The 13,585-nt window shown below is 42.7% G+C and overlaps 1 protein-coding gene across 2 annotated transcripts in view; it reads right to left on the reverse strand.

Annotated features, from left to right (window-relative positions):
* BTBD9 (BTB domain containing 9) overlaps positions 1-13,585 on the reverse strand; it is a 304,691-nt gene that overhangs the window by 13,959 nt on the left and 277,147 nt on the right. For both annotated transcript variants that reach the window (XM_045010651.1, XM_045010650.1), the window contains exon 10: positions 11,392-11,470. In XM_045010651.1, the coding sequence (XP_044866586.1) occupies positions 11,392-11,470 (79 nt within the window). The remainder of the gene's footprint in view (positions 1-11,391; positions 11,471-13,585) is intronic.

Raw genomic sequence — 13,585 nt, forward strand, 5'->3', positions numbered from 1 at the left:
TCTGTCCCTCTCGGAGGGAAGGACATGCCGCCGAAGAATGAAACGGTGGCGGTAGAGCTGCCGCCGATCACGGCTTTTTTTTTTTTTTTTTTGCCGCTTGGGGCGGCAAAAATGCTGGAGCCAGCCCTAGCACCATGGTCTCTTTCTAACCTGTATCTATAAAACAAGCTACAGTGTGGAGAGCTAGAATGTGCAATGAATTTGCACATACAGAAGGAATTTTCACCACAGGCAATGTGCTCTACATAAACTACTATACAGCTCCTTAGAAATGAAATAGCTGATGGGGGTGGGGGGGAGAAAGGCAAGCAATAATAACAGTGTTTTTGGTCTTGAAGAAATGTTTCTGATACAGTGCAACATGAAAGAGCCAGTTTAGGAAGAAAAGTTCAGAATGTGAATGCTTAACATTTTCTTTCCTGATTTGTAATTATATGTAAAACACAGTACGCTCCTTAGAAATAGCACCAATTTCTACAGAGAATTGCACTAAAAGGCCCCCTCAGCTTCAGGTCTTAACCAACTTTTAGCTATTGGGGGTCAGGAGGCAGAATACCCCATAAATGCCTACTGCACGCTTTCTTGGACTTCCTCTGAAGCTTCTGATACTGGATACTGTTGGTGACAGGATACCACCTAAACTGATCTCTGGTTTGATCCAGTATGGCAACTCCTATGTTCCTAAATTATTGCAAACTTCATTTATGGTTTGTGGAGAATTAGTTATCTGCTTGATATTAACCTGCCTAAACATCAGGAATTAAATCAAAGGAGACCGTAAAGAATGAAACCCACAGGAAACAAAACAATGGCAAAGAGAAGGATCCTTGAGGAAACAATGGCGGGAATTATAAACTGGAGAATATCCCATCTGTCTCCATCCAGACTAGAATGGTTTACTCTTCCCAAGGCTGGGCCTAGGATCAGAGGGGATCCTAAACCTCACAAATGTTAGAAAAGAAAGGAGTGGTTACCCAGGTTGTATCAGTGAAAGCTAACAGATTGACTGAGGCACACAGATACATAGCCTGCTGCTGCAGGATTGGCTGCTTTCCCTGCCAGAGAGAGTTAGGTGGCCTGAGAGGAATTCATAAAAGATGGCAAGGAAAGCTGAATGTGTAAGACAGATCCATTTGTGTAGGTCTTTTATTGTTTTTAGCCTTTTGCTCTTCTTGCTTTGTACCTTAAAAGGAATGAATAAATAATGTCTTGTTTGAAGGTGCTGTTTCTGTGAACGTACAAACATACACTATCACATATGCTCCCGAAGAGAAACTCTTACAGGTACACCACCAAGTTGGACCTGTGTCGCTAACACGATTGGGAACCAGGGAGATTCCAGACCAGAAATCCAGTCTAAGAGTGGTTGGACTGCATTGCTCCTCCCAGAGTGAGGTGCAAGAAACCAGGCCTGTCACCTAAATGGTGCACTCCATGACAAAAAAAAGGGTTTAAGATGCAGTTTTCCCTGTAGGCAGTATACTGTGCCTTTCATTCAACAGCTTTGTATAACTGGACAAAGTATTCAGTGGTGAAAGTGAAATCAGTTAGAAATAAAAACAAGAAACAGGTGTTGGAAATGATCATCCAAACTTATGAAATATTCTTTCACTGATATTCAGCCCAAAAAACAGGACATAATCACAGAATTGATTCACAGCTTTAAAGTAAATTCTGTATCTGTAGCTCATCTATTGCTTTGTCACAGGAGCTAGTACAGATGAATTTTGGAGGGAAGGGGAATTGATTTAACTTTTATCACCATTTCAGGTGCAGTCTCCAAGTCCAATGTAGTGTCCCATTTATAATGTCCCCAGAATTCTAATGTTATAAGTATATGAATAGGAACATAAAAGACTATTGGTTTTAGAGATATTTAGCTGCTTGCATAAAAGAATTCATCAGGTTAAAGCACTGCTTTGGTTCCCTATTTTGAAAAATGTACAGACATTTAAAAAAGCTGAATAATTTATCTGCTTCCATTTCTAGCTTTTGCTTACTGATGCTATTCATTATTTATTTATTTATTATTTATTTTGTGGTTTAAAATTATTCACATTTTACAGGAATAAATCTATATTAGTGATCTTTAGTAAAGAGATGATAACTAAAAGAGACTGACGAGTGTAAATACGACAGTCTATATAAAGCAGAAATGGAATAAGCTTTCATGGTGTTCATTCAACAAATCCATGTGAGGCAGAAAGATATCCTGGCTCCAAATTTCTGAGACCTCACTACTGAAAACTGAAATTCGCAACAAGATGTAGATTTTAAAAACATTTTTCGTGTTTAGAATATTTTTTAATCTTTGTTCCCATGGTGTATTTCTTCCCATTTCAGTCTCTTGCTCATTCTCTTTCCAAACTTCTGCTGAGTGTTGGCAGTGTTGACTGCTGATTCCGAAAGGTATGCATGATAGCAACCACTGCCTCAGCAATTTGTATTGACTTGACTTGGGAATTTTCACTCTATACTCCTTGTGTTGTCTTGTCTAGGACAAACATCCCCATATAGCATATAAAATCAGAAACCTTGACTTCTAGTACTACTACAGTTAAGAGAGTCCACCTGATAGCCACTTAATACACTTTACTGATTACTTATCATTATTATTTGTATCACCCTAGGAGCCCATCACGGACCAGGACTCTATCATGCTCGGCACTGTACAAACATAGAACAAAAAAGACCCAAAGAGCTTACAATCTAAGCATCGGGCAAGAGGCAACAGATGGATACAGATAATTGGCATGGGAGAACAAGACAATATTGGTCAGCATGATAGGCAGTGGTCTCAGCACACCAGCTGCCTAATCATTGTCAATTTTTTTGAAGGCAGCACTGCAAAGGAGAGTTGGAAGGAGGGATTTGAAGGAGGATAATGAAGTGACTTTGCAGATGTTTATGCGGAGCTCATCCCAAGCATGAGGGGCAGCATGGGAGAAAGCCGGAAAGTGCTTGTTTGAAAATTCAACAAGTAAGTGATAGTGGCTGATATCATGGACTGTTTGGAGGCAGGAGTCAACCTTACAATACTAAATGAGAGATGATAGAAAGGGTGGGGAGAGACTGTGAAGGGCCTTGAAAGTGAAGACAAACAGCTTATGTTTGATACAATAGCGAATAGGGAGTCAGTGAAGGGATTTAAAGAGAAGGGTGAGATGGTCACAATGATGGGATAGGAAAACGATCTTTGCAGAAGCATTCTGAATGGTTATGAGTGCTACAAGATAGCATCTGTCAAGTCCGAAGAACAGGATGTTGCAGTAACTGAGACACAAGATGATAAGAGCCTGGATGAGAGCTTAAGCTCTGTGGATGGATAGGAAAGGTTCTATCTTACAAATGTTATACCAAAAGCATCTGAAAGACTTAGGCCTTGTCTACACTAAAGGGAAAAGTCGATCTAAGCTATGCAATTTGACTTATGTGAATGGCAAGTCTTGGAGCCCGGGGATCGTGGCATGCCCTGGTGACAAATAAGGGGGGGAGAAAGATGTGGGGGGGGGAACCCCCATAACTGAAACTTATAAGTGAACTAACTATGCTATACTAACCAACTAGAACTATCTACAGTGAAAACCAAAAGTACTGCTAAGCCGCTTGCCAAAGCAGAGCAAGGGGAAGTTCCAGCTACTGTCACTGGCGGTAAGACGGAACTGAGGGCAGTGGCGAGTCAGCAGGGCCCTTTATTGGGTGCCATGAAGGCACGACTCCAGGGGGTGCCCAAGCTGACCCCACAGATGCTGCTAGGGGAAAAATCTTCCAGCTACTGTGCACATGCGCGCGCAAACACCTGACTGGAATTGACATGAACAAGCACTTGAAGAAGAACCATTTCTTCTTCAGGGAGTGTCCCTATGGGTGCTCCACATTAGATGACTACCAAGCAGTTCACTCTAAGGTGTGTGTGGTGGGGGGTGCTTCAGAGTTGAGTCCAGTAGCAAAGAAACACAGCCGAGCTGAACACTGTATCAGAAGCAAAGTCATGAGTTATTGGGTAATGTTCAGCGAATGTATGTATAGAGGCCAATACATATTTCAATAATGGTCATGGGAAATGGACCTCGTAGAGTAAATACATATATTCAAAGGTATTTGAATATTACAAGACTTGTAGCAAGAATTAATGCACATGGATATCCTCTTGGAAAGACTTTGATTAGAGATTACAGGCACTTTTAATCTACCTGCAAGCAAGACAAACAATTTGGGGGTCTTTCTATCCAGATAGGTGGCCAGGGCTCTTCTGATGTCAAGGGTGTACAACTGTGCTTCTTGATTATCTAGGGGAGGCAGGTGAATGCCAGATGGACTCTGACAGAACTTTTTAGTCCAGAACTTTTTAGTGTTAGGATATAGTCCAGTATATCTGGCAGCGATGAGGTCATCGGTGGAATATATCCGAGGTCACACCAAGAGAGAAATCTTGTCCATTTTTGAGAGTATGTGCAGCGAATAGACACTTTCCACCTGTGTAATAATACTTTTTTTACTTCCTCTGATCAGGTAGTCTCTAATCCCGTGAACCATCGACCAACCATGCTTTGAGACAAAACACTGTGAAACTGGAGTGAAGGATCTTCCTGCCTTCCTGGGAGAGGAGACGAGGAGCGGCATGAAGTGTGATCGAGGAGCAAACGGCGAATTATATTAGGTAAGGAATACATGTTTGTCTGGGCCAGTTCAAAACTATTAAGATGACTCTGACTTTGTCTCTTTTTATTTTGAGGACGACATTGGTTATTAGAGGAGTCTGTAGGAATGCATACAGGAGATCCGACAACCAATGAAGGTGAATAACTTCCCCCAAGGATCAGTGACCCAGTCCGCCTCTCAAGGAAAACTGGGTACATTTCTTGCTTAACTGTGTGACCAAGAAATCTGAGGAGTGCTCCATTGATGGAATATGTGGTGTAATAAACCAGGGTCTATTTCCCACTCATGGTCTTAGAAAAAGTGCCTTCTAAGTGTATCCACAGTCACATTTTTAACTTCCAGGAGACAGGCTGCTGTGATGATGACCTGGATGCGTATGCACCAATTTCAAAGCTTGACATCCTTTGCGCAGTTGTCCATCATGATCTTTGTATGTTTGCCCCTGATTAATGGTAAAAATTGGAGACGCATATCTGACAGCTCTGAATTCCAGGAGGTTGATGTGTAGCGTGGTCTCTTGCGACGTCCATTTGCCCAGGGCTGTGCAAGCATCCCCACCCTAGTAGAGAGGCATCTGTCATTATGATGACCACTGGGAGAGGACATGCAAGTGGGACTCCTGCACACACATTGTTATAATCTTTCCACCAGTCGAGGGACTGTTTTACTCAGGTGGGTATGGAAAGAAGCACATTTTTAACTGTGTTTGTGAATAAACAGCCTGAGCCACCCCTAAAGGCAGTTCTTGACTGGAGTTTGGGAACTGAGTTGCATTGTACTGGCTATGTTGGAAAGGGCCATAAACCTGTGCAGAGGAAAATAGGCACTTCCTGTTAATGAACTGAGATGAGCCCCTATGAATTCTAAGTTTTGCACAGGGTTCAAAGTGGATTTTTGAATGTTGACCCTCAGGGCAGATGATAGGCCAAAGTGGAGCACTCAGTACTGAAAGTGGTCCTGACTGACAGTGAAACATAGGAATCGTTTGTGGGATGGATGGATCACTATGCGGAAATATGCATCCCAAAGGTCGAGGGCTGAGAAGTAATCTCCTTCCTCTAGTGATGGAATTAGTACCCTCGAATCTAGGATGAGTCTCCAAATGCCATTCTTTGTTGTGATCAGAAAATACTCAGAATAAAATCCCTTTCATCTGTGTTGCATGGGAACTGGTTCTATAGCCCCCAAGCGTAGGAGAGAATCTATTTCTTGACGAAGCAAGCTCTTGTGAGAGGGGTCCCTGAAGAGGGATGGGTTGGGGGGTTTGTTGGTGGAAGCACAGTAAAGTGGACAGTATACCCTGTGGAAATAATCTCCAAACCCACTTCTCTGTAGTGATTAACTCCCCAGCCCACCTGAAGTAGTAAAGGTGATCGCCAAATGAAGGAAGGCAGGTGAACTGGTGCAGCTGGCAAGGAGAAGGATGGTAATTTAGGCCCTTGACTAGCCTGTCAAAATTGCTGCTTGAAGGTGGAAAGTAGAGAGATGGAAGGCTGAGCGGTGGATGGTTTCCTTTTCTGGAATCTCTGTCTTTTCTGATGCAGTTCATATGACATCTGGAAGGTCAGGAATTAAGCAAGATGGGATCTCTGAGCCACCTGGGACTTGCTGAGCTTTCTCTTGTAGGCAAGTGTATAGATACCAAGAGAATGTCGGGTAGCCCTAGAGTCCTTTAATATTCACAGAGTTTCAACCATGCTGTCCACAAACAATTTAAACCTATCGAAAGGGAGGTCCTCCACCATATTAGAATCATAGAACTGGACGGGACCTTGAGAGGTCATCTAGTCTAGTCCCCTGCACTCAAGGCAGGACTAAGTCTTACCTACACCATCCCTGACAGGTGTTCATCCAACCTGCTCTTAAAAATCCCCAATGATGGAGATTCCACTACCTCCCTAGGCAATTAATTCCAGTGCTTAACCACTCTGACAGTTATGATTTTTCCTAATCTCCAATCTAAACCGCTCTGGCTGCAATTTAAGCCCATTGCTTCTTGTCCTATCCTCAGAGGTTAAGAAGAACAATTTTTCTCCCTCCTCTTTGTAACAACCTTTTATGTATTTGAAAAATGTTATGTCCCCTCTCAGTTTTCTCTTCTCCAGACTAAAACTAACCCAATTTTTTCAATCTTCCCTCATAGGTCATGTTTTCTAGACCTTTAATCATTTTTGTTGCTCTTCTCTGGACACAGAACTGGACACAGTACACAGAACTGGACACGGTACTCCAATTATGGCCTAATCAGTGCGGAGTAGAGCGGAAGAATTACTACTTGTGTCTTGCTTACAATACACCTGCTAATACATCCCAGAATGATGTTTGCTTTTTTTTTTTGCAACAGTGTTACACTGTTGACTCATATTTATCTTGTGATCCACTATGACCCCCAGATCCTTTTCCGCAGTATTTTAGCTAATGGCTAGACATCCATGAGCAGATGTTAGAGAGATGGTCTGAGATTTTAATTTGGATAGAAGAAGACAGTGTAAACAACAAGCACAAGAGGTGCTGTATTGGCTGCAGATCAATCACGACATCACTAATATGGTAGGAAACTGCTTTTCATGCTTGAAATACAAGCCATGCCAAGAAGCAGAGCCACAGAGACTCCATCCAGTTCCACAAAGGCCTTATGAAAAGGTAGGCACTGACTTATTTACCTGGCAATCAAAGGATTATTTAATAGTCACAGATCTCTGTATCCAGGGGTGGCTCTAGACATTTTGCCGCCCCAAGCACGGAGGGTCCGCTGGTCCTGGGGCTTTGGCGGACCTCCCGCAGGCGTCCAGTGGACCCTCCGCAGGCAAGCCGCCGAAGGCACCCTGCCTGCCGCCCTAGCAGCGACCGGCAGAGCATCCCCCGCGGCTTGCCGCCCCAGGCACGCGCTTGGAGCGCTGGTGCCTGGAGCCGCCCCTGTCTGTATCCAGAAATTTGAACACTGCACAGTACTAATGGAAAGTAAGTGACAGCCAGTGTGAAGGGTATCTTCTTCACACATGGAATTCCAGATGAAGTCTTTACTGATAATGGGGTACAATTTTCCTGTACAGATTTTAGGCAATTTGCAATAGATTGGGATTTTCATCACAAAACATCAAGTCCAAATTGCCCCCCAATCAAATGGATTTGTGGAAAGGTCTATATGAACAGTAAAGAACCTTATGAGAAAGACTTTTGACAGCGGGAGTGATTTGTAGAAAGCGTTACTGGTTTACCGAAGTGCACCCCTGGAGAATGACTTTTCTCAAGTGCAGCTGTTAATGGGAAGAAGGATCAAATCTAATTTACCAATTACTAATAACTTGCTGAAATCTCATAACAATGAAACTATATGGAAGAAGAAAGAAAATCAGAAGTGGAAGCAGAAATATTATTTTGACAAAAGGACCTGTGATCTCCCATCTCTTAACCCAGGTGATAGAGTGTGCCTGAGGACTCACACATCTAATATTTGGGGCCAAATGGGTACCATTAAAGAACAGTTGTATCCGAGGTCGTATGTAGTTCAGACAGAACAGGGGACACATTTTGATGTAATATAAGGGATCTCTGAGTAATCCTAGAAAATACCAACACATTGACAGTACATGTGGACTCTGGTATTTCCCATCTGACTGATCCTTTATTATCAACACACAAAGGAGAAACTGTCAAGGAACAAGACTCGAGTCAGACTCTAATGAAAGACTCTAATGATACTGAGAAGATCAGAGTGGAGATTAAGCATCCTGAAAGACTCATAGACACTTGCTAACCTTCCTGGAGAAGGGGTATTTGAAGAAAGTGAGTGGTAAAGACACTCCAGAGTGATGTGCTTGTAACCTCTCCTCTCTAGGTAGTTGACACATTGGATTTATGGAAATGCATGACATGGGTAGAAAATTTAATGCATGTGTTATTAGATAGTTGTTAGCTGTTTACATATATCTATATAAGAGTTAATTTGTTTTTCTTTAAGATGGAAGATGTAGAGATATTTTTGTAGAAGACTATAATTTAGAGACATTCCCTCACAAGTGACAATATTATGAACATAGGAATTTGGACATGTGCCCTGGAGGTGGGGATTGGGAACACTGCATAGCTGTGTGCAGCAGTTTATCCGAGACGCTCTCCAGTTTGTTTTATTAAAGTTTTATTTCTTTATCATTCACTGGTTTGTTATTTAATGAACCCCACATTGTTAGTGCTGAAGACAGCTGACAGGCCAAGGAGGATGAGGATGGAGTACTGATTCTGAGACTTGCCTAGAAAAAGATAATTCGAGACTTTGGTGAGAGCGGTTTCAGTGGAATGCAGTGGGCAGAAGCCAGAGTGGAGAGAATCGAGGATGGAATTGGAAAGGAACTCCAGACAGTGATTGTAGACAGCATATTCAATGGGCTTAGAGATGAAAGGAGAAGAGGTAGCTGGAGATGGAAGTGGGGTCAAGGCTGGTTATTTTTTAAGATGGGAGAGATTAAAACATGCTTGGAAAGAACCAGAAAAAAGTGAGAGGTTAAGGAGAAGATTAAAGGAGAGGATGAGAGTGGTCATGAGAGTGATCAGGAAATGGTGTGGATGGGTTCATGGGGCAAATAGAGGGGTAGGAGCTAGAGAGCAGATAAACTTCTGCATCTGTGACAGGGGAGGAAGAGAGTTGTACTGGGGAAGGGAAGGGAAACTGAGGGGAGGGGGAAGATCACATTGTATTTTCTCTTGAGAGAAATCAGCAAGATCCTGTGAAGAGACAGAAATGGAGGCAGGAGCAGGGGAGGGTTTGAGGAGTGAGTCAAAGGTGGCAGGAAGGCAGCTGAGACTGGGTGTGAGAGTCACTTAAGTTGAAGTTGTTTACCTAGGAAGAGGGCAGAACTGAAGGAGGAGAGAACTAATTTGCAAGGGAGGAAGTCATCCCGGTCACAGGATTTCCACCAGGATTTCTACTCTGCAGTGTGAGCGCAGGAAGCGGATGTTGAGGGTGGGCTGGGGCTTGACAGAGGAGACCCTGTGATGGGAGAAAGGGGCAAAACAGTCAAGGGTGGAGGAGAGTGAAGCTTGGAGAGAATCAAAAACCCCATCAAAGGAAAGAGGGCTCAGAGCAGGTGAGAAGTTATCCACATTGATGGCCTGGAAGTCACACAAAGACTGAGTGACAGGATGTGGGGAGTAGGGGGATTGGTGGGGTGACGCTGAAAGAGATCAGACAATGGTCAGAGAAGGGGAACTCAGCAACAGGAGATCAGAGAGAGAGCGGTGCTTGGGCAATACCAAGTAAAATGAACGGCCATTTTCGAGAGTGGGACAATTGAAACGGGGCTGCAAGTCAAATGAAGACTTGAGGGTGTGGAAAATGTGTAGCTAAGGGGTCAGAAGAATCGTCAGCCTGGAAGCTGAAGTCATCAACATGGAGTGTGGGAGACTGAGAGGAAAGAAAGCGAGGAAGAGCTAGGAGTTGAAATCAGAGAGTGTGGCTGACGGGGAGGAGTTGGGTGGACAGTAGATGACAGCAACATGGAGGGGGATAGGGGAATAGTGTCGGATGCAGTGTTGCTCAAAAGAGGCGAAAAGGAGGTGCTGGAAGTGGCATGAATGGAAGAGAAGACCAACACCCTCACCACAGTCTGATCCAGGGAGTGTAAAAATCCTCTGTAAGAGAGGACAGAGGCAGTGTCTGTATTATAGCTGTATTATAATAGTTCTGAAAGGGCAACAAACACAATCAGAACCACATTGTGTTGCTCTGCAAACACATAGGAAGACATAGGTCCTGCCCCAAACAACTTACAATCTAAGACCCCAATTCTGCTAAGATGTACACTTGTACTCACTTAACTTTACACATTCTGAGTGCCCCCCCCAAGTTAATTGCAGAATCAGGGCCTGATTTGATACAATTTGTAATGAGAGTCTCAAACTAGTGGAGAGGAGGGAGGAGCAGGGTAACAACAGAAAGATCACATGGTTACATACTGCAGGTTAAGTAGTGCACAAGTTGATGTTTCTAAATATTCTGAATTCAAAATAAATAAATAAAATCAGCTACCCTGATTACCACACAGCATACTCACTGCTGACTGATTGCGTGGCTCACTGATTTATACGTAGAATAATCCTATTTATACCTGACCTTATTCTGGAAAATGAGACTTTTTATTATTATTTATAGGGCATATTAATATTGTGTGATAAAAAACAAGCAGTCAGAGTCTATGTTGCTTCCCCAGTGCATTTATAATTGTGTGATCTTTCCTAAAAATAAAGATTTGTATGCTAAGTATTACTCCTAACCTACAGCAATGTTCAACAATGCCACGATGAAGGCCAGACAAATGTTTTGGGCTGGTCTACACTACAAAGTTAGGTTGGCTTAGCTTCATCACTCAGGGCTGTGAAAAAGTTCACACCCTGTTGTGATGTAATTAAGATGACCTAAGCCCCAGTGTAGACATTGCTAGGTCGACAGAAGAATTCTTCTGGAAGGCGACAGAAGAATTCTTCTGTTAACCTAGCTACCACCTCTCAGAGTGCTACCGTGGTTTTTACATTGGGCTGTGAAGAAACCTGTACAGTCTGGAAAGATAATGACTAAGTGACGAAAATACTCTTTCTTCATTACTAGACTGCTACAGCAGCAATAAACCTAGGTACATTTTAGGCAGCATTAGCAGTTTACTATGGAAATAGAATTAAATCTGTATATTCAGCAAGAACATAATAGCTTTTCCTCTCTTAAAAACTGTCCCATACCTCATTAGCTGTGTTGTGAGTTCCAACTATTCTGATGAAGGATGCAGGTTGTCTGTCAAAAGTTATTGCTTGCCAAGATCTACAAAAGAAAGCAGAGGGACATACAGTATTAAGCAGAGCCACCACAGGTTGCAGTGAAATACAGAAAGAATCCATTGAAGTGACAAAACAGGCTGTCATTTAATGGGACCAGAAGGGGACACACTTTTCATGGCCTGAATTTCCAGCAGTCTTTGTTCAGGTTAGATTTTTTAAGTGCCTTGACTCTACTTAGGTGTATTCCACACACAATTCAGTATACAAATTAATACAGTTAAGCTCTAACTATTGTTAAAGACCGTTAAGAAAAATTGTAATAGAAAAAATTATTGGTCAGAATTCTGAAGTTCCTTTGTATTAATTTCTGACAGTATTACTAATAGAAATATACAGGAGGAAATGGATGTTAGCATTAACTACCTGTAGAGACCAAAGGAATCACCAGGGCTGGATTAAGGCAAATCGGAGTTGTAGGCACATGATGACATGAACTCCCCACCCCCTGCATGGCTCCACTCCATGGTCTCACCCCAGTGCTGTGGCCTCATTCTCCACTTCAAATGGCAGTGGTGCCACCCTCCCTTTCTAAAGGCAGCGATATGGGGTCCCCTTCATTCACCCAGGAGTGGCAGGAGCAGCCCCTCCCGCTGGGACAGCAGCCCCCCCACCCTTATCCCCTCAGAGGGGCAGGAGCTGGGGTGTAAACATTGGGTAGGTGGGGCAAGACTGAGTCCACTGTACTCTTCTCCTGCCACATACACGGTCCTCTGTTTTTGGGGTTAGGGAAGAAGAGTAGTGGTGGGGCCCCACAGAGAAGTGGATCTTAGAAATTAAAACCCCACTGAGATGCACAGGCTCTCTGCAACCATAAGGGCTAGAAACATTCTTCTGAAGTGATCACATGATTCAAGGTGCTGGGGCCCTAATATTGGTCTTTAGTACCTATGCCTTTATCTGGCCCTGGGAACCACCCAAGTCTTCTAGGGCATGTCTACACTGCAATCAGACACCCGTGGCTGGCCTGTGCCAGCAGACACAAGCAGGCAGAGCTCAGGCTAAGGGTCTGTTTAATTGCAGTGTAGGTATTCGGGCTGCAGCCGAAGCTCTGGGACCCTTCCACCTCGCAGGATCCTAGAACCTAGGCACTAGCCTGAGCCCGAATGTCTACACCACAGTTAAACAGCCTCTTTGCTCAAGTCAGCCCCGGGTTTTTAATTGCAGTGTAGGTACACCCTTAGTTACACTTTGCTTGCTTGGTTCTTGAAAGCTTCAGTCATTTGTCTGTGCATTTTTAGTGCATCCATGACCATGGTACCTTGGTCCCATAAATCCTTGATTAGTATCATGATTATTGCAGTTTACACACCATATTTATAATCAGTATGTTGGCACCCACAACTGTAAAAATCACATAGTATTTTTATCTAAAAGATTTGCAGTCCATAATTAGAGTTCTTCCTTCCACATCAGATAGTTGCAATCACATTTTTTCAGTGATTATTGCTAATTACAAATGAATGATCAAAAATTATTTATATTTAGATTTATGTCAGGTGCAAAGTTCATTGTTCTTGGACCATTTACTGAATCCTATATAAAGGATATAGCAATATAAAGCAATTTTAAAGAAAGAAGACCACATATTCAACATGTTAACTTAGTACTTATTCTTCATTGTAACAAAGTGAAATATATCAGCTATTAAGAAAGGCAAGAGGTAGAAAGAACACTCACACATACCAACACTAGCTTTGATCTAGCTATATCAGAGCTATCTCGAGTTAAAATAGAAGTGACACCCTGGCAGTCAATGGTAACAAGTTACTCTCATCTCATTTTTAGGGATCCCACTCATTACAGAATCCCAGAGAGATACAGTTGCCTTAGTTTTATGTAAACGGTTTTATATGCAGCCAATTGTGTAAATTGGAACTGCAGTCAATTTATATTTTGTCCTCACTCTCTCCTGTACTCCATCTGGTTTACTTACAACAATTAATAAAGAAAAAATTGCATGCAATAGGACAAATCAGCTCCCATAAGGAAAGAAACCTTGTTTCAATTTTTATGATATACTGTAAAATCATCCCTGCATTCTGATTTTTAAAAAGAAAATTGCTTCCTCAACTTACTGCCTTGGAGTCTGACTTTTACA

The sequence above is a fragment of the Mauremys mutica genome, chromosome 3 (genome assembly GCF_020497125.1).
Source record: "Mauremys mutica isolate MM-2020 ecotype Southern chromosome 3, ASM2049712v1, whole genome shotgun sequence".
Taxonomy (NCBI): domain Eukaryota; kingdom Metazoa; phylum Chordata; order Testudines; family Geoemydidae; genus Mauremys; species Mauremys mutica.